The following is a 25,773-nucleotide window of genomic DNA, read 5'->3' as shown; positions in this document are numbered from 1 at the left end:
GGGGTTCTTTGGAGCCCGATTACCCCACTGCCCACCCCACAGGGTCCTGTGTGTGCAGGAGGCCCAGACTTTGGGGGAGACGCCGCAGGGTTGCGTGTGCTCTACACACATATGTGTGTGCTGGAGAAAAAGGACCAAGAGAAACTGTAATGTGTGTCTGCCAATTGTGTGCATCCCCAAGAGAAGTGAGAGTTTGTGTTCCAGGAGGAAGAAGCGGTCTCTGTGGGTATGGGGGGGTGGTGCATCCTTTGAGACCGGTGTCGCGCCCCCGCCCCAGCAGCAAACCCTCTAGCACTTGCCCCTCCGCGCTACACTCCAGGCGGGCGCAGCCTTCAGGGATACACACTGACACACACGCTTCCTCCTCCCCGAGCACCACCAGCTGCCTCTCTGAGCTGGTGTTCGTGTCGAAAAGCGGGGTGGGGTGGGGGCAGGACACGAACCGTCTCACCAATGAAGCCGGTTCCCCGCCAGCGTCCTCGCCCCCTCCCTGCCGGCGCCTTCCCTGCCCCTCCCCCTCCAAGTCGCCGCCGTCCAGTTCCCCGCCCCGCACTCGCCCCCGCGCCCCCCGAGCAGCTCCCTGCCGGCCCCCTGACCCGGGGCTCACGGGCGGCGTGTCTCCGGGAGAGGGGGGGTGCTCCGAAAGACCTGGGGTGGGGGGCAGAGGCTGAGTGAGCGGCGGACCGAGCCCGGGAGGCTGGGACCGAGGGTGGGGGGGGGGCAGGGAGGCCCGGAGGGAAGGAGGGAGGGGAGGAGGAGGGCGGGCGAGCTGGAGCCGGCAGGCGGCGGGAGCCCGGGCGAGCCGCGTCGGGAGTGCGGTCTCCATGGCAGTGCCGGACTCAGCCAGAGGTAAGACGACCCCGGCCCTGTCGCCCCGCAGCCCCCATCCCCGCGGCCCCCATCCCCGCAGCCCCCTCCTCCCCACCCGCCTCCTCTCCCCTCCGGCCGGCCCCTCCTCCCCAGCCACCTGCTGTCTCTGCCCGGGAGTACACGGTGGGTGGCGGGAGGGAGGAGCCGCCTGACCTTACCCGTTCACCCCGAAGGGCGAGGGACCCCTGTCCGCTGTGGAGTCCCCCAGATCCTCCTCCCACCTTCCTCTGATCTTTCTCTGTCCTTCACCTCCTCTCTGTCCTTCACATCCTTCCTGCCTCCCTCCTCTCTGACTCCCCGTCTCTTTCTTCCACAGCCCACCCGCTGGACCTGGGTGGGGGGTAGGTGGAAAGGGGTGCGAGGCTGTAGGGGAGAGTAGTGGGGGGGCGCTTCTGACCAATTCCTTCCACCTCCCTCTGGCTGGCCATTACCATGGCAACTAGGGTGTACTGGGCTCCGGATGGAACAAAGGTGGGGGGTGGACTAGGACTTCTCAGGGAGGGCAAGGGTCTGAGGTCTTCCACAGGAAGTAGACCCTCTTACTGCTGTGCCCCATTTTTACCCTTGTTTCCCCCCCAAAGTCATTAGCTCATCCTTCTTGCCTCCACTCTGTTCAGGATTTCACCTGATTTCCTCTTAGCCCCCTCCCCAGGAATCACTGAAGCTCAGCTTCTCAAAATTCAGGACTATCTTCCTTCCTATCGGAGGGAAACTGAGGCTGGGGCAGGGGAGGAAAGAATGGAGGTCTATGGGTGGGAGTCAGCACCTTATTGAACACTGGGCTTTTCTTCTCAGTCTCCCTGTTTCCTGCTCCCTCCTTTCACAGAGCCCCTCTTCCTTCCCAACCCTCCTCTCCCGGGGTCTCTGGGGCTTTCCTTCTATTTTCAGATACTATCACTTTGCCCCCTCTTTCTTTCTCTTCTGCTCAAACTCTCCTCCTTCCCCCTAGTTCCCCATCTTTCCATTTCTGGATGCTTCTGATGTCAGCGGTTTCCCCGCCTTCGGGTTCCCTAGCCCCCCCTCCCCTTGGTCCCAGCCTCCTTTCTCCCATCTTCCCAGATCCCCCATGAGCTAGAGGAGGATCACACAGGCTTGGGGACATGGAGCTGGGCACCAAGACCCCTGGGCCCAGGAGCTGGAACGCTGGGGAAGAGCTGGGATAGCATACATATCCCAGTTTACCAGGAACCTCAAAAAAGAAACAAGTCATGCACCTGCCAGCAGTAGGTCTGAAGAGAGAGTCAGGGACATGAAGATAGGGATTGAATAGTACTGAGCAGGGGATATAAGAAGGGACCTGGGAATGCCAGAGGGAGGAAAAAGGGCGGAAAGGGATAGGAGACAGGAGGTTAGAATACCTTCTTTCCTGCTGGTCTGGAAAGCAGGGCTCTTGAACTGTGTGGGCTGTGTGACTGGCCATCCGACTTAAGGCAGGAGAATGTTCTGAATGACCCTATGACCCCTAGTAATCAGTTATTTCTATAACTTTCTATAAGTTTCCAGAGAAGGGGGGCACAAGACATCTGTCCGAGGCCAGCCTAGGCCCTGCCTTTGCTCTTCCCCTCCCACCTGTCCTTTCTCCCTTGTAGTTTGTCCGGGTGGCTGAGCCTCACCCCCCACACCCCTTGGGGTACCTGGAAGATCCCTGACTAGTCAAGAACCAGAGGACGAAGAGACCCAGAAGTCCTGGCATGGGGACCAGAGCCGCTCAGTCAACCTCATAGCTGGGAAAGCAATCAGCTTGCCTCCCCATCAACGGGAGGGGTACTTCAGGAAGGTTCCCACCCACTATGGAGGCTGAGGACCACCTCTGCTGACCCTCGGTCTCCTCCCCACCCTGCCCTCCACACTGCCCCTTAGCTGGGTCAGTCATGCAATGCTGAGCAGCCGGGTAGGCCCAGGGACGGTCTGCTTCACCAAGGGGCAGGGATTGTACGCATCATGGGCGTGCGTGTGAGTGGGGCTCCTGGGTGAGACCCAGCCCCCACCCCCAGAAGTCCAAAGGGGGGTGGGGGGGCCGGAGGATAGGATGGCTCGGGGAGGGGCAGGGGCAGAGGAGGCCTCCCTACGCTCAAACGCCTTGTCCTGGCTGGCCTGCGGGCTCCTGGCGCTGCTGGCCAATGCCTGGATCATTCTTAGCATCTCGGCCAAGCAGCAGAAGCACAAGCCACTGGAGTTACTGCTCTGCTTCCTGGCGGGCACGCACATACTCATGGCGGCCGTGCCCCTTACCACCTTCGCCGTGGTACAGCTGCGGCGCCAGGCCTCCTCCGACTACGACTGGAATGAGAGCATCTGCAAGGTGTTCGTGTCCACCTACTACACCCTGGCCCTGGCCACCTGCTTCACAGTCGCCTCACTCTCCTACCACCGCATGTGGATGGTGCGCTGGCCCGTCAACTACCGCCTCAGCAACGCCAAGAAGCAGGCACTGCACGCGGTCATGGGCATCTGGATGGTCAGCTTCATCCTCTCTACACTGCCCTCCATCGGCTGGCACAACAACGGCGAGCGCTACTACGCCCGCGGCTGCCAGTTCATAGTCTCCAAGATCGGCCTGGGTTTTGGCGTCTGCTTCAGCCTCTTGCTCCTTGGGGGCATTGTCATGGGGCTGGTCTGTGTGGCCATCACCTTCTACCAGACGTTGTGGGCCCGGCCCCGAAGGGCGCGGCTGGCCCGGAGAGCAGGGGCGGGGGGTGGGGCCAAGGGGGGTGGGGCCGGGGGGTTGGGGACCCGGCCGGCCTTCGAGGTGCCAGCCATCGTGGTGGAGGATGCCCGAGGGAAGCGGCGGTCCTCGCTGGATGGCTCCGAGTCAGCCAAGACATCCCTGCAGGTCACCAACTTGGTCAGCGCCATCGTCTTTCTCTATGACTCGCTCACAGGGGTGCCCATCCTGGTGAGATTGGGGTCCCCCACCGGTTCTCCCCGATATCCAGGCCCCAGCACATTCACCTGACCTCCCAGCCCATCAGACATACAACAGCTTAGCCATTCGCCTTCCTCTCTTCTGCCCACCCCCACTACATCTGTAAGCCCCCTCCCCACCTCTATCACCCATCTCCTCATTCCTGTTACCCCCAGCCTCGTCTTCTGTTTTCCGGTTTCTAGTGCTCACACCACCACCCATCCTCCATCTCTCCTATGGCTCCACACTTCAGCCCCCGGACCTACCATCCAGCAGCCCAGCTCCCGTCCCCATTCCCTAACGCTCTAGGGGACACACCACAGGGTCTCTGAGCACTCCAGTGGAAAACCCAGAGAGCTCGCGCCACCACCCCAGCTTTTTGCATCCCTGTCTAGTCCCGGTTCCTGAATTTCTGTCTGTGTTCAAGTTTTCTGTATCACGTCTGCTTCCATCCCTCTGGACCTCAGGGCTTTATCTCCAGTCCCTGACCCCTGACCTTCCTCTGAATCAGTCCCTTCCCCTCTGTTCATCCCATCTCCACCTCCGACTTTGCCTCTGTCATGATCCTCTGAGAAGTGGGCGATCCTTTCCCGTCTGTCCACCCACTGCACTAGAATACTGGATCTGGGGTCAAGTGGGACCTCTGTGCGCCCGGTGGTGACCCCGCTCCATTCCCCATCCTCCCGCTAGGTGGTGAGCTTCTTCTCCCTTAAGTCGGACTCGGCTCCGCCCTGGATGGTGCTGGCGGTGCTGTGGTGTTCCATGGCACAGACGCTGCTGCTGCCCTCCTTCATCTGGTCCTGCGAGCGCTACCGCGCTGACGTGCGCACGGTGTGGGAGCAGTGCGTGGCCATCATGTCCGAAGAGGATGGCGATGACGGTCAGAGGAAGGCCTGGGCTTTGGCTTTCCCCGGCTTCGGCTCCCTTTCCTGCCCTTTTCTACTGGCCCTTCCCTGCGCGGGGACGGGCTCCCCTGGAGTGCCCCCTGCTGGACGGAACCTGCGCCGCCCCTGGGCTGACTCCAGTCTCCCCCTTTCTCTAATCACGCACCCCGATGTGCACCCACGGCTTCCTCCTGCACCGAGGGCTCCCTGCACCCGGCGGCGGCTTCCCTCCGGAAGCCCACACTACCCAGCTCTGCCTCCGCACTCCAGGCCGAGTGCCTGAGAAACAGTCCAGAGTCCTAAGACAACCCTAAAGGAAGGCTGTGGTACAGAGGGGAGGCTAAGCTCCCTGAGAGAGACCCCCCCCCCCCCAGCTATAGGGACAGTTCTTGGGGGCGGGGTTGTAACTGTTTCAGTGAATCTGTCTATATGTATGAAGCACTAGGGACTTAGCAGTGAATGCAGCAGACCTTAGACACTCTTGCTTTTCCTCTTAGAGATTATAGACTAGTGGGAACAGGATTCTCCCTGAAGCTTATAAAGGGGGCAGGAGGTTTTAAAGGGGGCCGGGAGGGGCGTGGGCATTCCCTGTCTGTAACCACCCTGCCCCTCTTCTCTCCTAGATGGAGGCTGTGATGACTATGCAGACGGCCGAGTGTGCAAAGTGCGCTTTGATGCTAATGGTGCCACAGGACCAGGGGGCAGGGACCCTTCCCAGGTGAAGCTGCTGCCTGGAAGGCACATGCTCTTTCCCCCTCTTGAGAGGGTCCACTACTTACAGGTATGGGGCTAGGGAGTGTACCTCCTTCTCTGGGTACCCCCTTACTACTTGTCTCCAGTCTCTGCTGACGATCCCGACTCCCCACTCCCTAGCCCTGACCTGCAGGGCCCCTAAGGGGTAGGTGAAAGAAAGGTGTGGCAAGAGACGCTCCCCTTCTGACCCCTCAGAACCAGGTTTGCCCATCAGAGAATGTTTTGCAAAATTTTAAGGGGGTAGAGGCATCTTGCCAAGTCCCCGCTTTGGTTCCTGCCTCTACCCCCCTTTGTCCCTATAGCACCCCTGAGTCTACCTGCTCCTCTCCCCAGGTCCCTCTGTCCCGCCGTCTGTCCCACGATGAGACCAACATCTTCTCTACTCCTCGGGCACCAGGCTCCATCCTGCATAAGTGGTCATCCTCTGATGACATCCGGGTCCTTCCGGTTCAGAGCCGAGCCCTGGGGGGCCCTCCTGAGTACCTGGGGCGAAGACAAAGGCTGGAGGATGAGGAGGATGAGGAAGAAGCTGAAGGTGGGGGGCTGGCCAGCCTTCGCCAATTCCTGGAGGGTGGGATGTTGGGGTCAGGTGGGGGACCCCCACGGGGTCCTGGCTTCTTCCGGGAAGAGATCACCACCTTCATTGATGAGACACCTCTGCCTTCTCCGACTGCTTCGCCAGGGCCCTCTCCTCGCCGGCCCAGGCCCCTGGGCCTCTCACCCCGCAGGCTCTCCCTTGGGTCCCCTGACAATAGAGCCGTTGGACTTCCTTTGGGGTTGAGTGCAGGGAGACGCTGCTCCCTGACAGGAGGTGAGGGGAGTGCAAGACCTTGGGGAGGATCCTGGGGCCCAGGTAATCCCATTTTCCCCCAGCTGACCCTCTGAGCCCAAGTGGGCCTGCAGGACTCAGAGGACAGGCCCTGGGTGAGTAACACCTCCAGACTCCGTGGAGATGGGCATTGGATCTGGGGCCTGGAGCCCGATGCTGTCTCCCATCTCAGTGACCAGATGTCCTACTCACCTTCCATCATTCTTAGCAAAATGTATTAAAGCCTGAAGTGTTACCATGGAAACCTCGGTGTCCTGTGTGCTAGGGTGGTAGAGGGTATGATGGGAGGCTTGGGGGTGGAATGGCTCATAGAAGACCAAATAGAGTAGGGGCAGTGACTAGAGGCACCAAAAGATGCCCGGACAAAGACAAATTCAAACATGAAGACATGCAGAGGGACAGGCTTATAAGAGCATCTTGTGCTGGGCATGGACGTGGGCATGGGGAGACACTCAAGTTTGCTGCTTTGGGGTGTGAAGGATCTCTGTCCAGATTTGTGAAGTAGCTTCAGAGTGGGATTCCAGGTGCCATGCCCCAACTCCCCTCCTTCCCCCAGATCCACCTAGGCCTCACTTTCTGGGCAGGAAAGGATTTGCCTGAGTTGGTGTCACAGGCCTGCATCTCATGCTGCATTCTAAGGCTCTTTTTCCAAAAAAGAGGGTGTGGGGGAGGTATCCACTCTCCTTGTCCTGGACCCAAGAGTGGAGGTAGGGCAGGCACAGAGCGGAGAGGAACACAGCTGCAGGGTTACTCTGACCCCATGGGCCCAGGGGTTGGAGTCAAGGGTCCTAAGAGGCTTCCCAGGATGTTTTCCAAAGCACAAGTCCCGCTCCAGTCCCAGCCGTTTGCCATCTGTTCTTCAGGGCCTGTTCCTCGTCCCACACTGTCCCTCCTCTTAAACACTGCTTTCTCCACTTTCTGCCAGGCTTCCCGACTTCTCTGGCTCTCACACTGGCCTCTGCCAGGGCTGAGTCTGGGCCGCATCAGCTCTCCGTGGCCCCGCTCATTCCTTCTCTCTTCCTCTCCTCCCTCCTCTCCATCTCTCCTTCCTTTCCCCTCCCTCTTCCTCCCCCCTTCCCTCTCTCTCCCTCTCGGCTCCCGCATTCCGCTTAGGCAGCCGGCCGGCGCCCCTGGCACCATGCTCCGGCTCCTCCGGTTGCTGCTGCTACTGCTGCTGCTGCCCCCGCCGGGCTCCCCCGAGCCCCCAGGCCTGGTCCCGCTGTCCCCGGGGGCGCCGCCCCAGGCCCCCGACTTGTTGTACGCGGACGGGCTGCGCGCCTACGCGGCCGGGGCTTGGGCGCCGGCGGTGGCGTTGCTGCGGGAGGCGCTGCGGAGCCAGGCGGCGCTGGGCCGCGCGCGGCAGGACTGCGGGGCGCGCTGTGCGGCCGAGCCGGGGACCGCTCTCCCCGCCGTGTTGCTTGACGCCCCGGGGCCTGACTCCGGGCCCGGCTCTGCGCAGGGGGCCTGGGAGCGGCTGCTGCTCCGCGCGGCGCTCCGCCGGGCCGAGTGCCTGACCCAGTGCGGGGCGCAGAGGCTGGGCCCCGGGGGCACCGCGCGGCTCCGCGTGGGGAGCGCACTGCGGGACGCCTTCCGCCGCCGGGAGCCCTACAACTACCTGCAGAGGGCCTACTACCAGGTGCGGGAGCCGCCCGGGCCCCTTTCGGGGGTCCTGCCCTGACCCGTGCTGCGCCGCTACTTGGAGCTTGCCGGGAGGGGGCGGAATGCCGGCGCCCGGGCCTCGGGGTGGGGCTGGGGGGTGGGGGCGGTCAGCGGACACTCTCCTTGTGAGTCTGTCCCATCCAAACGGCGTCAAGTACCCACTGAGGTCGCCGAGGGACAGCTTAAGGGAGAGTGGGAGCAGAGTTGGAGCGGGGCTGGATGGAATCCTGAGGGGGTGGGGACCAGATTGGAGATGGAGGGAAGGGGCCTGAAACGTTAGGTCTTCCTGAGATCTACGTGGAATGATAGCCGCCTCTTCCTAGGAGGGAAGTGGAGGGGATGGAGGAACCCCGCAGCGGCACAGGAAGCACGGGGAGAGAGGAATTGAGTGTGAGGCTTTGCGGGGCAGGGTCACGGCTCCTCCGCCCTGACGCCGAGCATGTGCCCTGACGCCGAGCATGTGCGGGGCGGGCAGTGGACACTGCGCAGCTACCAGTTGGGTAGCTCTTGCCTACGTGGCTGGGGTTGGGGGGGCTGGTCACACACACCTCAGCCCAGGGTCCTAGAGACCTGCGGGTTTTGCCGGTCGCTCGGGTCTCCCCCCACTTCCCCACATCACTTTAGCCATCACTCGCCGCCTTGTCTACCAAAGGGAGACCCTGAGTTGCCTCTGCGGTATGGCACCCACTCCAAAGTCTTCAAACCCTTCTTTCCTGAGCTTCCCCAGTGTACTGGTTTCTGGGGGCTCTGGAGGTTGGGAAGTAATCAGTTCTGACTGACAAGTCTTCCATAAGGTTCTGGGGCAGTTCCAGGTGTGGTTGTGGGGGGCGGCAGTGAGTGGGCAGAGGTCTGACACCCCTGCAGGAGGGCACTGACCCTCATCCTCCCTGCTTCTCAGCTGAAGAAGCTGGACCTGGCAGCGGCTGCAGCGCACACCTTCTTTGTAGCAAACCCAACACACTTGCAGATGCGGGAGGACATGGCTAAGTACAGACGCATGTCCCGGGTGCGGCCACAAAGCTTCCGGGACCTGGAGACACCACCACACTGGGTGAGACACCTTTGGCCAGGTAGACAGGGCTCACTGGACTGGGACCTGTGTGGCCCAGGCATCAGGAGACCTGAGTACTGTCCTTGGTAACCCTGCCTGGAGAGTCCCTCTCTAGGCCTTCCCAAGGATCCCTAAAGTCCTTTGTATGTCCATTCTGATCCTGAGGCCCTGTATTCTCCAAGGTGAAGTGGGACCTGGAGTCCATGCCCCAGATGTGACCAATACCCCTCCCCTTCTTTCTGCTTCCCAGTCTTGCTTGGCACCCTCCCTCCAGGAGCTCGGGTGACTGTCCACTCCCCTCCCCCACAGGCAGCCTATGACGATGGCCTGGAGCTACTGGGGCGCCAGGAGGCAGGACTGGCACTGCCCAGGCTGGAGGAGGCCCTGCAGGAGAGCCTGGCCCAGATGGAGAGCTGCCGGGCTGGCTGTGAGGGGCCCGAGGAGCAGCAGAGGGAGGAAGAAGAGGAGGAAGGAGCTGGGAGCCAGGGGGGCCTCTATGAGACCATTGCCGGTAAGGAGCTGGGGATTCACAGCCCCACGGAAAAGAGTGTTGCAAGCCAAATGGTTCACGTGTGTTGTCTGCAGGCCACTGGGTTCGGGTCCTGCAGTGCCGCCAGCGCTGTGTGGGAGACATGGCCACACGTCCTGGACGCAGCTTCCCTGTCCCTGACTTCCTTCCCAGTCAGCTGAGGCGGCTGCACGAGGCCCATGCTCAGGGTCAGTTGGGGAAGGGTGAGCCCTGGGGGTGACTGGGGTTGGAAACAGGGGAAGTGAAGGTTTGTCTCTCTGTCCATATCCTGAGCCTCATTCTCTTCATCCCTCCCATCTGTCTCTCAATCTGTAGCTGGTCAGGAGGACTCTCCCTGGCTCTCCTTTGGCACCGTTATGGAAAGGTCCTTCTGCCCTTGCTGCTTCTCATCTTCTTTAATTCCCTTCTCTCTTCCTTCCCTTTGAACTCTGCCTATCCTGCCCAGGTATGTTTGAGTGAGCTTTGGAAAGAAGCGATGGCTGACTGCGTTGGCCAGGTGGGAGGGGAGTTTTGGAGTTGTTTGGCGTCAGGAGACCACTTTTCTGGCTCTGCCTCTGTCCACCTGTTTTCCCTGCCTCTGCCCGGGGACCGCTGCCATTCTCACTCTGTGCCCCACCCCGCCCTACTGCTCTGTCTCCAGTGGGGAATCTGTCCCAGGCTGTGGAAAATGTCCTGAGTGTTCTGCTCTTCTACCCGGAGGACGAGCCTGCCAAGAAGGCTCTGAATGAGTACCAGGCCCAGCTGGGAGAGCCGAGACCTGGCCTCGGTCCACGAGAGGTAACCCTCTGCCCCATGCTCACCCTATGAGGTAACCCTAAATCAAATAGAACTGAGAAGTAGCCTTGACTCTGTCCCCACAGCTAGGCACCACAGGCAACCCCAAGCCCAGCATCTGTCTTGTCTCCCCTCCCTGCTCCCCATTGCAGACTTGACTTTCTGAGTCCAAGTGCCAGCCCTTCCCCTCTTGCCCTCACCTCACCCCTACTTGCCCTCCCTCATGTGCCTTCCTGTGCCACAGGCACTCCCTCCCCCAAACCCCCCCCACACACACACATTGAGCACAGATACCCTGAAACTGTTGAACAGGAAGGCACAGGGAAGGGTTTAGGAGCGTGCAGGCTGACCCCTAGAACCTGGGCCTGCCATGCCTTAACTTCCCTGCCCCACTCGACTTCTCCTCACTCCTCACCTTACCCCTTTCCCCCTGATGCCCACCCCACCTCAGGACATCCAGCGCTTCATCCTACGATCCCTGGGGGAGAAGAGACAGCTGTACTATGCCATGGAGCACCTAGGGGCCAGCTTCCAGGATCCTGTGAGTATCTCCCCTTGTCCCATCCTGCCACTTGGTGCTCCCCCAGGAGGAAGGGAACAGTGATGCCCTACGTTTATGTCACTGCGGTTTGCAACAAGGCTTCCCAGTCCCCACACCCCTGGGACACTTGGAGAGGAGTCTGCAGTGTCTCAGGGACAGAGGCGGGTGCCTGTAGTAGAGGGTGGCTTTGGGGTCATGCAGGCCTAAGTGTTGGTCTCTTTTCTGCCATAAATAAGCTCTGGACCTTCACTTGCCTCCGCCTCAATTTCCTTGCCTGTAAAATGGGCTCATCAGACCTTTCTCATAGAACTATTGAAGCCATATCATTTGCTACATAGTAGGGAAGGCTCTGTTCCTGCTGCTTTGTTTACTGTTGTTGTTGTTATGAGGAAACTGAAGGGCAGAGGGTTTGTTCTCTGCTAGGACAATAACATAAAGCATTTTCCCCATCTTCTTGGCACCATTGACATTTTGACCTGATCATTCTTTGTAGGGGATCATTCTTTGCCTGGGGTTTGTGGGACGTTCAGCAGCTTCCCTGGCCTCTGCCCGGTAGATATCAAAAGTAATCTCTGAGTCGTGGCAATCAAAAATGTTTCCAGACATTGCCTAACCCTGGGGGACAAATTCTCCCTGGTTGAGAACCGCTGGCTCCAAGTGTGGACTCTAAAGCTAGTTTAGTATATATCTATGTGTGTATGTTAGGTAGGTCCCACACCCAACATGGGGCTGGAACCCAGGACCCTAGGATCAAGAGTCACATGCTTTACCAACAGAGACCCCGGTACCCTTCGAAAGCTAGTCTGAATCCCAGTTTTGTCACTTGCTAGCTGTGTGTTATTGGGCGTGTTACTTTACCTCTCTGTGTCTTTGAGTCTCTTCCACTGCAAAATAGGCACATTAATACGTAATGTTGTGAACCTTACATGAAAAATCTCCACGCATTCCGCTTCCATGGAAGAAGCTGTTAGAAAACCACCTGATCAGTAGTGCCACACGAGCAGATGTTGGTGGAATTTGGCCCAGCTCCCGGGGCTCCGGACAATGAGGCCAGAGCTTTTCCCACCTCTGCCTTCCTCCTGGAAGCTGGAGGACCTCAGTGTGGTAGTTTGGAGTCGAATAATGTCAGGAATTTGGGCTGGACTTGGTGGGTGATGGCACTTTTCCTGGCTCTCCCAGGATCCCTGGACTCCAGCAGCTGTCATCCCCGAGGCACTTAGAGAAAAGCTCAGGTAGGAGATGCCCTATGGTAGGAGGGGACTGGCCTGAGCTGAAGGCGAGGGAGGGGTCCTGGGAGGTCTGGGGAAGATGGGTCTGCAAGGCCGGGCATGCACTGAGCACATCTCTCACCCCTGAGAGAGGATCAAGAGAAGAGGCCTTGGGACCATGAGCCGCCACAGCCGAAGCCCTTGACTCACTGGAAGGGTAGGTCCCTGGGAGAGCAGGAAGCAGGAGCCTCAAGGGTCTGGCCCGATGGGTCTGCCCTCAGGGGGCGCTCAACCCCCCTCTGCCCTGTCCCTTCTCCTGCAGATGTGCTCCTCCTGGAGGGAGTCACCCTGACCCAGGATGCAAGACAGCTGAATGGGTCAGAGCGGGTGGTGTTGGACGGGCTGCTCACGCCCACCGAGTGCGGGGTGTTGCTGCAGCTGGCCAAGGTAAGAAGACCTGTGAGTAGGTGGCACCCTCGGCTGTTTAGGGACCTCTGGCACAGCATCCCCCTCTTGCCCTCTCTGGTTCTCCAGCAGCTTTGGCGCTTGCCCGCACCCCCCCCCCCACCACGGTGGAACATGTTCTTTTCCTTTCAACTTAGCTGGCATAGGGTGGATGGACACTCTTTACAGAAGGATCTTGCGAGAAATTCTTAGAAAGTACAAAACAAAACAAAACATAAGGGCATAAAATAGAGTGAGTGTGCAGGTGAGGATTCCTTGGTTAGTTGGCCAAGAGTTTAATTAAGGCTTGGCCAGCGGCTGAGGGGGCATACGGGTTACTCTCCCCACCCGTTGAATCCCCTGCGAGTTTGGGTGGAATGATCCATATCGACCAGGCTGAGTCCGCCATTTCGGGAAGCTTCCATCTTCATTCTAGGTTAGCCTGCCTTCTACACACACTTACGGAGTATCTGCTGTGTACTCAGAACTGCTGGGTTCCAGCGGGGAGGTAGGTAATCTCAGACATGCGTTCAGGAGCTCCCTGGATAGAGGAGGCATCAGACAGTGAGACATATTGGTAGACGGGGGTGCGGGGGTGGGGAGGGTGGCTACAAGAAGCATGTACCTTTGGGGCGCCTGGGTGGCTCAGTGAGTTAAGCCTCTGCCTTTGGCTGAGGTCATGATCTCAGAGTCCTGGGATCCAGCCCTGTGTTGGGCTCTCTGCTCGGCAGGGAGCCTGCTCTGCCACGCCCCCCCCCCCCCCCCCCCCCCCCCCCCCCGCCTCACTTCCTACTTGTGATCTCTATCTCTGTCAAATAAAATCTTAAAAAAAAAAAAAAAAAAAAAGCAGTATGTACTCAGCCAAATATAAGTGCTGAAATGCCAAGTCACAGAAGGCTTTCTTGGGGGGGGGCATTTGAGGGGCGCATTCAAACTGTCCTTTTTTTTTAAAAGATTTTATGTATTTGTTTGCAAGAGAGGGGGTGTACACTTATGCACACGAGTGCACACATGCACGCATGCAGGTGGGGAGGGGCAGAGGAAGAAGCAGACTCCCTGTTTAGCGGGGACCTGGCCACCAGGGAGCTAGCCACAAGACTTGATCCCAGGACTTGATTCCGGCGACTCCAGGATCATGACCTGAGCTGAAGGCAGATGCTTTACTGCCTGAGTCTCCTAGGTGCCCCTTGAGCTCAGGTTTAAGGATGAGTTAACAAGGGTGCCTGGGTGGCTCAGTGGTTAAGCCGCTGCCTTCGGCTCAGGTCATGATCTCAGGGTCCTGGGATCAAGTCCCACATCGGGCTCTCTGCTCTGCAGGGAGCCTGCTTCCTCCTCTCTCTCTCTCTCTCTGCCTGCCTCTCTGCCTACTTGTGATTTCTCTCTGTCAAATAAATAAATAAAATCTTTAAAAAAAAAAAAAAAAGGATGAGTTAACAAGGCAGAGAAGGGGAGGAGAGCCAGGCCCTAAGAAAGAAGATGGAGGGGCCTCTGACCACTGAGGAAAACTCCGGGAGTAAAGAACATGTGTCAGCCCCAGCAGTGATTGGCTGGGTGACCTCGTGCAACGTATTTTAATGTCTCTGAGCCTCGTTCCTTCATCTGTAAAATGGGGCTAACTACAGTGGGTTCTTTTAGGGTTTTTATTACCCAGGTAGTCCTGGGTAACACTTTTGGAGAATATAAAAAGTGCTCGGGGGCGCCTGAGTGGCTCAGTGGGTTAAGCCTCTGCCTCGGCTCCGGTCATGATCCCAGGGTCCTGGGATTGAGCCCCACATCGGGCTCTCTGCTCAGCAGGGAGCCTGCTTCCCTCTCTCTCTCTGCCTGCCTCTTTGCCTACTTGTGATCTCTGTCTGTCAAATAAATAAATAAAATCTTAAAAAAAAAAAAAAGTGCTCAGGACTAGCGCTTGCTGTGTCCTCAGGCTATATGCTATCCAGAGAAAGTATAGGGGAGAGAAGCCAGAGGTGGAGGCACAGGCGCAGTGACGAAGGGCCTTCTGTCCCCTGCCAAGGAGTTGGTCCGTGGTGGACAGCTCATAGGAGAATTTAAGGAGGGGTTAGGTTTTCCACACGCGTGCATTAGATGGAGTAGGGTCTGGGGTCACCATCCTGAGGAAGCCGTGAGATCCCTCTAGTGGCACTGTGGAGAATGCACGGGGAAAAGAAGGAGGAGAGGCTTCTGGGTGATGCTGGAGTGCCATGGCTTTAGGTTAGGTCCTCATTTCAAGGGAGTGAAGAGAGGTGGACAGATGAGAAATATTTAGAAAGTCAAATATAGAGAAGTTCAGGGCTAAATCTAGGTGGAAGACAACGGAAGGTTGGAGTCAGGAATAACTCCAAGGATCGGCCCTCCTTTCTGTTCATCACACTAAATTCATTCTGGCCTCAGGACCTTTGCACTTGTGGTTTCTGAAGCCAGGAACATTTTTTTCTCTCACGTATTCAAGTGGCTCCTTAAATATGGTTTGTTTATTTGTTTACTCAGAATATAAACTGCGTGAGAGTGTGTTCACGGCTGTGTCCTCAGTGCCTAGAACAGTGCCTGGCATATAGGAAGTGCTCAGTACAAATTTATTGAATGAATAAATACAAGAATGGAAGGTTAGATGGCTTGGGTGAGTAGGTGGTCTCTCAGAGATGGGGTTTATATACAGGATAACTGGGTAGTGGTTACAAAAAGCAGCCAAAAGAATAGGTGTCAGGAAAGGGACATTCAAATATCAGGAGACACCCATGTGATGGGATTCATGTAGGTGGTAGTTGGGGCTGAGCATCCAGGTTTCTCACATCCTCCAAGAGTATGTCAAGGGTGTCAGAGAGAGGCACCTCGGCCGATGGGGAGCCACCTTGAGCTAGCCAGAACCTGGCCTGTCAAACTTCCTGCTGGGGCCCTGTTTCTGGAAAGACTCCTCTAACCTTGGGTCATCGGGAATGAATGATCAAGCCCTTCCTGCCCCCTTTCCCCAACAGGCCTTACTCTCTCAAAGGCCCCTTCCCTGCTGTAGGAAGCTCTCCAGAGTTCTGGGCACAGCCCCGTAGGCCAGTGGAATTCCAGATCTTTACCAGAGAGTGACAATATAGGCCTGAAAATAGTTGCTCTGTGGGAAGGGGCAGCAGCTCAGGGAAGAGAGCCAGCAGAGAACCCTGGGGGCCTCTGGCCCCTTCCGGGGAGTGGGAGGATTGGAGGAAGGTCTTGCAGCCCTGTGGACAGTGATGTGGGGATGGCCTAGGACCCAGAGAGTGAGACTCCCCGGCCGCCTCTCTTCCTCCTTAGGACGCTGCTGAGGCTGGAGCCAGGTCTGGCTATCGTGGCCGCCGCTCCCCTCACACCCCCCATGAGCGCTTCGAAGGGCTCACGGTGCTCAAGGCTGCACAGGTGAGAGGAGACCCCTGTTCCCTGGGCTGATGCCCAGAACTGGAGAAGAGGGTAGGCAGGGGGCTGGGCTCCCAGACCTGGGCATCTCCTGTGGACTGAGAGTGCCTGAGTCCCCTGCCTAGAGTCAAGGGCGGTGGGAGGGGAGGTATTCTGAGACCTAGGGACCTGGGTGATGGTCGCAGAGCCAATGGAAGGAGCAGTTTGGGGTGATGGACAGAGCTGGCCGCTGAGGCCAAACCCGTGGGTGGAGAGCATGGAAGTAGGGCAGGGGCTGGGGCAGGCCTGCCCTTCCCTGGCCCCCTCCTTTCCTGCCCTTCCTTTCCTGGCTTGCAGCTGGCCCAGGCTGGGGCCGTGGGCAGTCAGGGGGCTAAGCTCCTTCTGGAGGTGAGCGAGCGTGTGAGGACCTTGACACAGGCCTACTTCTCCCCAGAGAAGCCCCTGCATCTTTCCTTCACCCACCTGGTGTGCCGGAGCGCCATAGAAGGTAACTACCAGGGAGCCTAGCCATTCCTCCCCAGCCCCAGCCCCGGCCCTGGGTTGGGCCCTGCACCCCCTCTGCATCCACCCCTGGTGGGCTCTCTGACTCCCTCGCCCGGGTGAGGGCCAGCGATTGACCCGGCCAGCTGTGGTCCCGGCAGGTGCAGGGTGAGTGTGGGCGGCAGTGGATGGGCACTGGGGCACTCACCAGGCCCCTCTGCTTCCCAGGCGAGCAAGACCAGCGCATGGACCTCAGTCACCCGGTCCATGCAGACAATTGCGTTCTGGACCCTGACACTGGGGAGTGCTGGCGGGAGCCCCCAGCCTACACCTATCGAGACTACAGGTGGGCAGACCCCCAGGCGGTCAGGCAGGTGGACCCGATTTGGGGTCTCACTGTCTGCCACCCTTCTTCCTCTGCAGTGGGCTCCTCTACCTCAATGATGACTTCCATGGTGGGGACCTGTTCTTCACACAGCCCAATGCCCTCACGGTCACAGTAAGCTGGGTGGGGGGCGTGGGGGTGTGGTGGAGAGCCCAGCTGTGGGCTCTGAATTCAAAACAGAAGCTTCCCAGAGGCAAATGCAGGGAAATGGCTGGGTCCCCCTTAATCTTTTCCTTTCCTGGCCTCCCCGGCCCTGTCCACCACTTGTCTGGGTTTGGGGGTTCTGGCGGAAGTGGATTACAGCTCCCCGGGAGATGTCAGTGGCCCCTCCAAACCCTGCCTTCAGTGTTTGCCTCACTCCCTCAAGGAGGGTGGGTAAAGCGCACATGTCCCCAAGGTCCTAGTCCAGGTAGAAACCAGGGGCTGGAATTGGACAGAAGGAGTAGGACAGTGATTGTCCGTCATCTACTGCTCTGTCTTACCCAGCCACCTCCTTCTCTGCTAACCGCCACCAGCTACCAATGACCCCTGGTCTCCCCGAGGTGGAAGAATGTCCCCAAGATCCTTATCCTCAATCCCCAGAGCCTGATACCGCGTCCATGCCCTCAGATTGCGTCACACCTGAGGTTCAAAGCTTGGGCAGGGAAAGTCAAGGCCTGGGCAGGGGGTGGGGAGGCCCTCTGTGAAGGCCCCTTTCCTTTGGCTCCGACTCCTCTAGCCTCAGTCTGGTGTTTGTGCTCCCCAAGTGGAGGCAACTTCCCATTTCCCCCGCAGGAGCGTCCCTGAATTAAGGAGTGGGAAGTGACGGGCAGGAGAGCTGAACTCTTGCGCCCTGGCCCGCCTCCTGGCGTTAGGGAGTCAAAGCCAAGTTCTCTGAGAGCCCCCCTCTGTGGCACTGAACCTGCTCTTACCCCTTAGGCTCAGGTTCGTCCTCGCTGTGGACGCCTCGTGGCCTTTAGCTCCGGTGGAGAGAATCCCCATGGTGTGTGGGCTGTGACTCGGGGACGGCGCTGCGCCCTGGCCCTGTGGCACACGTGGGCACCTGAGCACAGGGAGCAGGTGAGGAGGAACGGGAGCAGGAAGTTCTCTCCCTCCTGGTGTGTGAAGGATGAGGGGCGGGGCCAGGACATCCCACTGAGGGTCCTGGGGGCAAGGTGACGCAGGGGATTGGGCCATGCTCTCCTTCCAACCGCTCAGGAGTGGACAGAAGCCAAAGAGCTGCTGAAGGAGCCAGAGGAGGAGGAAGAGGAGGAGGAAGAGGAAGAAATGCCCAGCAGAGACCCTTCTCCAGAACCCCCCAGCCGCAGGCTTCCGCAGGTCCAGGACAAGGCTGGGAAACCGCCTCGGGTCCGAGAGGAACTGTGAAGGACTGAGCCAGCTCCTCGGGGATGTGGCCACTTGACGGGTGAAGGACCATCTTGATGCCAGGACCCACGAGAAGCCCCCATGTGACGGGAGCAGAACAGTGAGCTCTCTGTCCCTGCACCCCTCCTACCTTGGGGATCACAAGGGCTGTCCAGCCCTGGACGCAGAGGACACTGCACTGACTAGCCTAAAGCACACCAGGCCTGGTTGATGGACCTCCAGTCTGAGGAAAGACCTAGGACAGACTGAGGACACAATCCCTTCCTAGAAAGAAGTGGCAGGGGAGAGGGCCTGACTGTTTCACATGTGGAGGATGAGAGGGAGGCTAAACCCAGGGCCCTGTCCCAGCATGTAATAAAGAACTGAAGATCCCTCAATCAAGGGCCAGTCAAGGGTATCATGGTTTCTGTGGTGTCTGCATCAGGGGAGCGGCTGTGGCTGGCCTGGGAGGAGACAGGTGTCTCTGGGCCTCCCAGAGGCGGGGCCTCTCAAAGCCTGTGATTTGTCAGGGAAATCTCAGCCACCTGCTCCCCACATGCAAATGGACCCAAACTCCTGACAGCTGCTCCTTGGGCCTCTGACTCTAAGCCCTGTCTTCCCTCTCTGAGCTCAGCCAAGACGTAGGGCAGCCTGATCCTCTGATTCCAGCCTCACAACCCTGTCAGGACTCCGTGAGTCATGGGGGCAAGGAGTGGGCCAAACCCAGATGGAAGCCGGGTTGGGGTTGCGCTCCACTTCCCACCCTTGGTCCACTCAAAGCAGGGCCAACCCTGTGTAGTCTTTCTCTCTGAATCCCCTGTACCTTTCCCCATCCCCCCAACCCCCCAGGATCAGACCCAGAGGCAGCTGGTTAGGGTTTGTTGAGAAGAAGGATTATCCAGATCAGTCCCATCTAATCTCAGCTCCTGCACCCTCCCCGTATTCACCTGAACCCCCTTCCCCACAACCCTGAACTTAGAGACAAAATCTTGGATGTCGATAATGGGCCACCTCTCACCCTCATATTCGGGCTCCTGGACTGGTTGCTAGGCAGGACCTGACTGCCACAATCATCAGCATTGGTGGGGGCTGGGGCTGGGGGGGGGGCGGCTGGAGCTGTGGTTGCTTCTACTACTCTGTACCCCTCCCAGACCCCAACCTTTAATCCTCACAGCTTTGCTCTAATCCCATGGGGCCTGATGCTCTTATCTCTGCCAACGAGGAGACTGGCCAGAGAAGCACCCCTTCAACCCTTCCTCCCCACAGGGCTGGTGAGGGGCTGCTCCTCTTTATAGCCCCCCACTCTTGCTCACACTTACCCCACCCCAGGCTGGGCCCAAGTCTCTCTAGAAGCCACACACCTCCCTTCCCGCCCTCTCCCCCCGCCCCCCCCCGCCGTTGCCAGCTGATTTCATTTGCCTGACGTTGTTGTCATCGTTGTCGTCGGCCCTACCTTCTCTGTCAGTGCTCCCCCCACCCCCCCCCACCCACCCAGAGCTGGGGCCAGGCCAGGCCAGCTCTTCTGGCAGCAGAGCTGGGGCAGGTGACGGGTTGGCATCGCTGCTGAGGGAGTGAAGAGGCGCCTGGAAACCCGGGAGAGGTCCAGTCAGAGTCCAAGTAAGGGGGAGCTGGCGTGGCTCTGGGGCCGGGGCGGGCTGGGGGCTGCAGGCTGCAGAGAGGGCTCGGGCAGGGCCAGGCTTGGCTGTACAGGACTCCAGACGTGGAGGGGCTCGTGGGGAGCTGTGCGGCCTGCCCCCCAGGCATCTCTCTGCTTCTTGTAGTGGACTCCAGGCCTTGAGTCTGGAGTGGGCGCAAGGGGCGGAACATGGCTGGGTGGGGACCACCCACTCCTATCCTATGTTCCTGACAGGAGCCGGAGCTACCCCTCAACCAGTCAGCCATGGGGGAGATGGAGCAACTACGGCAGGAAGCGGAGCAGCTCAAGAAGCAGATTGCTGTAACCCCAGAACTCTCCTGTCAGGGGACCCTAGAAAACATGGAACCCGGGACACGAGGGAGTGTGGACTTGGGGGTGGGGGAAGGAGGCTGGATTAGCTCTTGAGCAACACCACAGAGACCCCTGACCTGGAAGTGACCAGAGACTTTCTGAACTTGGGTCTCATATTTGAGATGCCCCCCAAACCCTTAGGCCCAAGCCCATCCGCCTCAGAGGCCCATGCACCCACTACCCCCACCTTGCCCTTATGCTCGCCTGATGGCTGCTTTCCCCCCAGGATGCCCGGAAAGCCTGCGCTGACATTACTCTGGCAGAGGTGAGACCTCCCTGTCCCCCTGAAGCAGGGCCAGGGGCGGGGAGGGGAAAGGAGGGGAGTTCCCTGACCAGCAACAGCCTGGTGCCCGAGCTTTAGTACAGCGTGTCCTTGGAATGAGGAACGGCATTAATTAATTCATTCAACAAACATTTAGTGAGATCTGCTCTGGGCCAGGCCCCTTATTGGAAGCTAAGGTTGCAGATGCTGTCTCTGTCCTCAAACAGAAGGCGAGGATGGTTATACCCCCTCGCAGGGTGGCGAGGAGGAAGCGAGGGATGGACTTATGAGCGATTTCTAGTCTCCTAATAGTGTACTGCATCAATTCTAAGTCACGTATTTTCACATTTTGACATCTCTGAGATTGAGATGCAGCCCAAAATAGGCAATGCCTTACAATTAGAATTGGCAGCATTTTTTCCCTTTCTCAGTGATACCTAAAAGCATGGTGCTTCGTAGAGTTGGCAGCATCTCATGTCGGATTAAATACACTAATAGTGAGAGTGAATATCGAACCCTTGCCGTGAGCCCCACACTGGGCTAAGTTGCTTCAATACATAATTTCATTTAATTTCTATGACAACCCCATAAGTTGATGCTATAAACCTCATTCTACAGACGAGGAAACAAGCTCAGAGAGGGTAAGCAACTTGCCCAGGACAACAAAGCAAGTAAATGACAAGTTAAGGCCATGGATGGACTTGAGCCCCAGCCTAAATTGAGAGACTGGGTGGAGTGTAAGGGCCATAGGACCACAAATTTCAGGAGGTGCAGTTCAGGGTTGCCCTGGCTGCCCCAGGGAAGCCAGTGGAAGAGACAGCCAGGCCAGAGTGTCGTGTGGGACAGGCCACAGTGTTGTGTGGGACCAGGCCTCCTAGGGCCTCAGGACAGTGGATGTGTGCCTCTCTTCCCAAGTCCATGTTCAGTGACTTCAGGCTGGCAGCTTGAAGTTGGTAAAGATGGGAGTATGTCCATGATGGACAGCTCTCTCCCGCCCCCATCTCCTCCAGCAGCCCACACTGGAGAGGTGCTTCTTAAACACTTGGCAATGTGCCACTGGCCATGTCTGGTCTCTCCCACTCAGTTGAAGCCGCCCCAGGGCAGGGACATATTTCTCCAAGGCTGGGGGCCTGACCCCAGAGCCTGAACAGAACCTGGTCCAGATTTTGGTGGCCTTGACACTGATATCCAGACATGTGCCCTACTCACCCTGATTTCTAGTGTCTCCTTTTTTGCAGCTGGTGTCGGGCCTAGAGGTCGTGGGAAGAGTCCAGATGCGGACACGGCGGACGTTAAGGGGACACCTGGCCAAGATCTATGCTATGCACTGGGCCACCGATTCCAAGTGAGGCTTGAGGGCCACCCAGGGGTGGGGATGGGAGGCAGAAAGGAGAGGCTTGGGTGACGTGGGCTGCCCTGTCCCCAGGCTGCTGGTAAGTGCCTCGCAAGATGGGAAGCTGATCGTGTGGGACACCTACACCACCAATAAGGTACTGGCCTCACCAGCCCCCCATTGTCCTCCGTTTCCTGGGGGACATTGTGCCTCCTCGCCTCCATCCTCCCCACCCGGGAGCTCAGCTCAGCTCCTGCCTCTGCCCACCCTCCTGCAGGTGCATGCCATCCCGCTGCGCTCCTCCTGGGTCATGACCTGTGCCTACGCCCCATCAGGGAACTTCGTGGCCTGTGGGGGGCTGGACAACATGTGCTCCATCTACAGCCTCAAGTCCCGTGAGGGCAATGTCAAGGTCAGCCGGGAGCTCTCTGCTCACACAGGTGAGTGAGTGACCCTCTCTGCCCATCCCTCTTGGGAGAGGCCCAGGGACTCCGCTCTGCAGCCAGGGCGCTGTCCTCACCACCCCCAGGTTATCTCTCCTGCTGCCGCTTCCTGGATGACAACAACATCGTGACTAGCTCCGGGGACACCACTTGGTGAGGACTGAACGCTGTGGATGCTGGGCCTTGGGGTGCGGCTCTGTCCTGGCCTTTCTGTGACAGGGTGACAGCGTCCTCCCTCCTCCCGCCAGTGCTCTGTGGGATATCGAGACCGGGCAGCAGAAGACAGTGTTTGTGGGGCACACAGGGGACTGCATGAGTCTGGCTGTCTCTCCTGACTTCAAGCTCTTCATTTCGGGAGCCTGTGACGCCAGCGCCAAGCTCTGGGATGTGCGGGAGGGAACCTGTCGGCAGACTTTCACTGGCCATGAGTCGGACATCAATGCTATCTGCGTGAGCACCCCTCTGCGCCCCAGCTCCCGAGACATCCTCACAGGGCACCCCCACACATCCTGCACTCCTTCCCTAGTTCTCTCCCCTTCTCCTTTTAATTTCCCTGGTGGGAATAATTTTACCTTACAGAAAGGCTATGAGTCACGCAAACAGCCCTCATCTACCCTTCACCCATATTCACTCTTGACATTTGACCATGTTTGCCTTATTGTTCTCCGTAGATGGAGGGAGGGATGGATGGAGAGACAGACACAGACACCTAGATATATTTTATTATCTTTTCTTTTTTCCTCTTTGGAGACTAAGTTGCAGATACCATGCCTCTGTATCCCTTAAATACTTCAGTACGTGTTTCTTAAAAACAAGGCCACTCTCTAACACGGTCGCAGTATAATTCTTAAAATAAGATTGAATAATGACACAGTAGAGTCCACAGCCTATATCCATTCTTGTTTCACCAGTTATCTCAAGAATATCCTTAAAAGCCATGTTTTTTTCTGACTAGGAACATGCATTGCATTCCCTTGTTATATCTTTTCACTTTCTTTTAAACCCGAAAAACTTTTTTCTACCTTTTTTTGTCTTTCGGGCCATTGACCTCTTTAAAGAGTGCCACCCCATTTTCTTGAAGCTTTGTCTCCGTTTATCTGACATTTCCGCGTGATGAGATTCAGGTCATGCCTTTGCCCTTGGCCCTATGTGTCCACACCCTGATCCAGCCAGGAGCCCAGAGTCGGAGTTGGGGACAGCCTCCGCCCTTCTAGCCATGTGACCCTGGGCAAGCCGCCCACCCTCCTTCAGCCTCGTGCTCCTGCTGGCAACAGGGAAATAATGCCTGCCTGCGGCTCAGCTCTGCAGTGAGGGGCAAGTGGAGGGTGTAGGGCAGCCACTGGCATGCAGCTGGTGTGGGACAAATGTCATTGGTGAAGAGTGCCGGGGACAGGATAGGCAGAGGCTGCGGGAAAGCGCTTGCCCTGGAGCCCTCAGGATGGGAGAGGTCTCAGGCCACCCAGGTCTGAGTCCTGACCCCCTTGCTGCCTGTACCCTCAGTTCTTCCCCAATGGAGAGGCCATCTGCACAGGCTCGGATGATGCCTCCTGCCGCCTGTTTGACCTGCGAGCAGACCAGGAGCTGACAACCTACTCCCACGAGAGCATCGTCTGTGGTATCACATCTGTGGCCTTCTCCCTCAGTGGCCGCCTGCTCTTTGCAGGCTACGACGACTTCAACTGCAACGTCTGGGACTCCATGAAGTGTGAGCGTGTGGGTAAGGGCCAGCCCCGCCCCCCTACTGCCACCTCAGCGGGAAGGACCTTCCTACTAGCTCTCTTTTCTGGGACCCTTTCCCCTGTGCCCTAATTACTGAATGACACTGAGCTCTACCCTTGTAATCCAGTCCCCCTTGGTTTCCCAACCTAGGACCCTCATCTCTAGAGGCCTGCCTCCACCACCCACTGCTCTAGCTGCTTTCTGCCAAAGGAGCCTCTGTGTCACCTGAGACCCGTGGAACTTGAATGTCCAGTCACTTCTGGATTTCCAGGGCCTATTAAGTGTCAGGGCCATCCACTGGAGCAAGGGGCAATCTCGGGGAACTGTAATAAGCCGAATCAAGGCCACCCCAACCTAGGGGCTTAACGAGGACCACCCTGATCTGAAGCTGAATCAGATCGTGTGGCTTCTCTTGGGAGAGGCCAGGTGCTGAATGAAAATACCTCTGGCCAGAGAGTCAGGATCCAAATCTGAATTCTGTTGCTTAGGGTCCGAAGGCCTGAGGACAAGTCACTTCTCTCTGGGCCTCAGTCTCTTCCTCTGGAAACTCAGGAATGAGACAAAAGAGCTACCTCTCCCTTTTCTAGGGTCCATCAAGGTGCTCCTTGCTTTTTTCATAGCACACTGGTGTGGCCGACCTCTCCTGTCCCTCTCGGCACCCCCAGCCCACCCTCCACAGAGATTGGCCTCAAGAGAAACCCTGCCCCTTAGGGTAATCCTCTTTGAGTCCCCGCCAAAGGCTGAGAGTCCATGGCCAATGTAACCTAGGATTCCTGCAGACGCACATGTGCTCTTTGCCAAAGCAGCATGGGCTAACAGGCTGACTTGTCTCCCTCTTCCTCAGGCATGCTCTCTGGCCATGACAACAGGGTCAGCTGCCTGGGGGTCACAGCTGATGGGATGGCTGTGGCCACTGGCTCCTGGGACAGCTTCCTCAAAGTCTGGAACTAAGGAGGCTGGAGGAGAGGAGGTAAAAGGCCATGAAGACGATCAGCAGCCCCCTCCCTTTCCCCATTTTCTTTTAAGGTTTTTTTCTTCTATGCCCCAGCTGCCACCCCCCACCCAGCTTTATCCTTTGAGGGCAGTGGGGAAAATGGGGAATAAGCCTTTGGGAGGCAGCATCAGGGACACAGGGGCAAAGAACTGCCCCATCTCCTCCCATGGCCTCCCCTCTCCATGGTCCTGCAGCTTCTCCTGTCCTGAGCAAGGATAACTGGCCCCTCACCAGCACCGGGTGGGCCTGGCAGGCTTCTGGTCTGAGGCCCCGGGCCCTGGAATTCCACCTCCCCAGAGCCACTACCTTTGTCCAGACCTGGGTGGCAGAGGGTGCTCAGTCCTGTGACTATGGCTCTGGCACACATTAGGATCCTGGCCCCCTTCTTCAGGTTTTCTCCACTTTCTACCTTCTTTATTTCCCTCCTAAAGGACCTGCAATAAACCGTAGTGCCCGGTGTATGTCTGTGATGTTTGGCTTCTGCCCCACTTCTGTTGCAAAAAGACACAGGCCCAACTTAAGTAATGAGTTATTACAGGTGCAGTGATAAAGGCTGGGTACCAAACAGCTTGGGGGCAGAAAGTACGGGGGAGGTGGAAGCCCAAGCCTCATGGAGAAGGCATGAGACAGATCAGGAGAAAGTATTCACTAGGTGGCCAGCGTAGCATCTGTCCAGTGATTCACTACCACTGGCCCACCTGCGTGTGTATAGGAAGGTTATGCTGAGAAGGAATCCGATTATAGCAGACCTTGAATACCAGCGGAGACTTTATCCTAAGGGCACTGGGGAGCCATTGAAGAGTTCTGAGCAGAGGAGTCACACGGTCAGTTGTGTTTCTCCAAAAGGTCACCCTGGCGGCAGTGTAGGTTGATGAAATGTTGGGAGGGGAGACTGGAGGAAAACGAGGCAGGAGGGAGATGGCACGAAATCTAGAGCAGGAGGGACCCCTGGGGGCTCAGTCGGTTAAGCTGCTGGCTGCCTTTGG

At 58.0% G+C, this 25,773-nt stretch overlaps 3 protein-coding genes across 3 annotated transcripts; all 3 read left to right on the top strand.

The window, feature by feature from the left end:
- Positions 1 to 335: 335 nt before the first annotated feature.
- Positions 336 to 6,485, top strand: GPR162 (G protein-coupled receptor 162). Its single transcript, XM_045071738.1, has 5 exons — positions 336 to 849; positions 2,460 to 3,766; positions 4,466 to 4,655; positions 5,283 to 5,440; positions 5,746 to 6,485. The coding sequence occupies exons 2-5, from the start codon at positions 2,900 to 2,902 to the stop codon at positions 6,295 to 6,297; spliced, it is 1,767 nt and encodes a 588-aa protein (XP_044927673.1). The 5' UTR covers positions 336 to 849; positions 2,460 to 2,899; the 3' UTR covers positions 6,298 to 6,485.
- Positions 6,486 to 7,173: 688 nt separating this feature from the next.
- Positions 7,174 to 18,430, top strand: P3H3 (prolyl 3-hydroxylase 3). Its single transcript, XM_004766659.3, has 15 exons — positions 7,174 to 7,877; positions 8,799 to 8,951; positions 9,261 to 9,462; positions 9,537 to 9,668; positions 10,121 to 10,257; positions 10,706 to 10,795; positions 11,975 to 12,027; positions 12,153 to 12,220; positions 12,326 to 12,450; positions 15,721 to 15,822; positions 16,156 to 16,306; positions 16,528 to 16,645; positions 16,723 to 16,798; positions 17,603 to 17,743; positions 17,882 to 18,430. Exons 1-15 carry the CDS (start codon positions 7,380 to 7,382, stop codon positions 18,047 to 18,049), a joined length of 2,214 nt encoding a protein of 737 aa, XP_004766716.1. The 5' UTR covers positions 7,174 to 7,379; the 3' UTR covers positions 18,050 to 18,430.
- A 186-nt stretch (positions 18,431 to 18,616) lies between these two features.
- Positions 18,617 to 25,246, top strand: GNB3 (G protein subunit beta 3). The gene is made up of 10 exons (XM_004766655.3): positions 18,617 to 19,645; positions 19,899 to 19,985; positions 20,263 to 20,301; positions 21,537 to 21,643; positions 21,725 to 21,788; positions 21,909 to 22,071; positions 22,161 to 22,227; positions 22,323 to 22,524; positions 23,575 to 23,791; positions 24,638 to 25,246. Exons 2-10 carry the CDS (start codon positions 19,929 to 19,931, stop codon positions 24,742 to 24,744), a joined length of 1,023 nt encoding a protein of 340 aa, XP_004766712.1. The 5' UTR covers positions 18,617 to 19,645; positions 19,899 to 19,928; the 3' UTR covers positions 24,745 to 25,246.
- Positions 25,247 to 25,773: the final 527 nt, after the last annotated feature.

The sequence above is a fragment of the Mustela putorius genome, unplaced genomic scaffold (assembly GCF_011764305.1).
Source record: "Mustela putorius furo isolate JIRA1106 unplaced genomic scaffold, ASM1176430v1.1 tig00003988_pilon_pilon_pilon, whole genome shotgun sequence".
NCBI classification, from domain to species: domain Eukaryota; kingdom Metazoa; phylum Chordata; class Mammalia; order Carnivora; family Mustelidae; genus Mustela; species Mustela putorius.
This window is presented reverse-complemented; position numbering and strand designations above follow the sequence as displayed.

Coding starts and splice junctions, on each gene's coding strand:
- GPR162 (XM_045071738.1), top strand. CDS start 2,900: ATGGCTCGGGGAGGGGCAGGGGCAGAGGAGGCCTCCCTACGCTCAAAC. Junction 3,767..4,465: donor TCACAGGGGTGCCCATCCTG/GTGAGATTGGGG, acceptor TCCTCCCGCTAG/GTGGTGAGCTTCTTCTCCCT. Junction 5,441..5,745: donor AGAGGGTCCACTACTTACAG/GTATGGGGCTAG, acceptor TCCTCTCCCCAG/GTCCCTCTGTCCCGCCGTCT.
- P3H3 (XM_004766659.3), top strand. CDS start 7,380: ATGCTCCGGCTCCTCCGGTTGCTGCTGCTACTGCTGCTGCTGCCCCCG. Junction 9,669..10,120: donor GCACGAGGCCCATGCTCAGG/GTCAGTTGGGGA, acceptor CTCTGTCTCCAG/TGGGGAATCTGTCCCAGGCT. Junction 10,258..10,705: donor CTGGCCTCGGTCCACGAGAG/GTAACCCTCTGC, acceptor ACCCCACCTCAG/GACATCCAGCGCTTCATCCT.
- GNB3 (XM_004766655.3), top strand. CDS start 19,929: ATGGGGGAGATGGAGCAACTACGGCAGGAAGCGGAGCAGCTCAAGAAG. Junction 22,228..22,322: donor AGCTCCGGGGACACCACTTG/GTGAGGACTGAA, acceptor TCCTCCCGCCAG/TGCTCTGTGGGATATCGAGA. Junction 23,792..24,637: donor CATGAAGTGTGAGCGTGTGG/GTAAGGGCCAGC, acceptor CCTCTTCCTCAG/GCATGCTCTCTGGCCATGAC.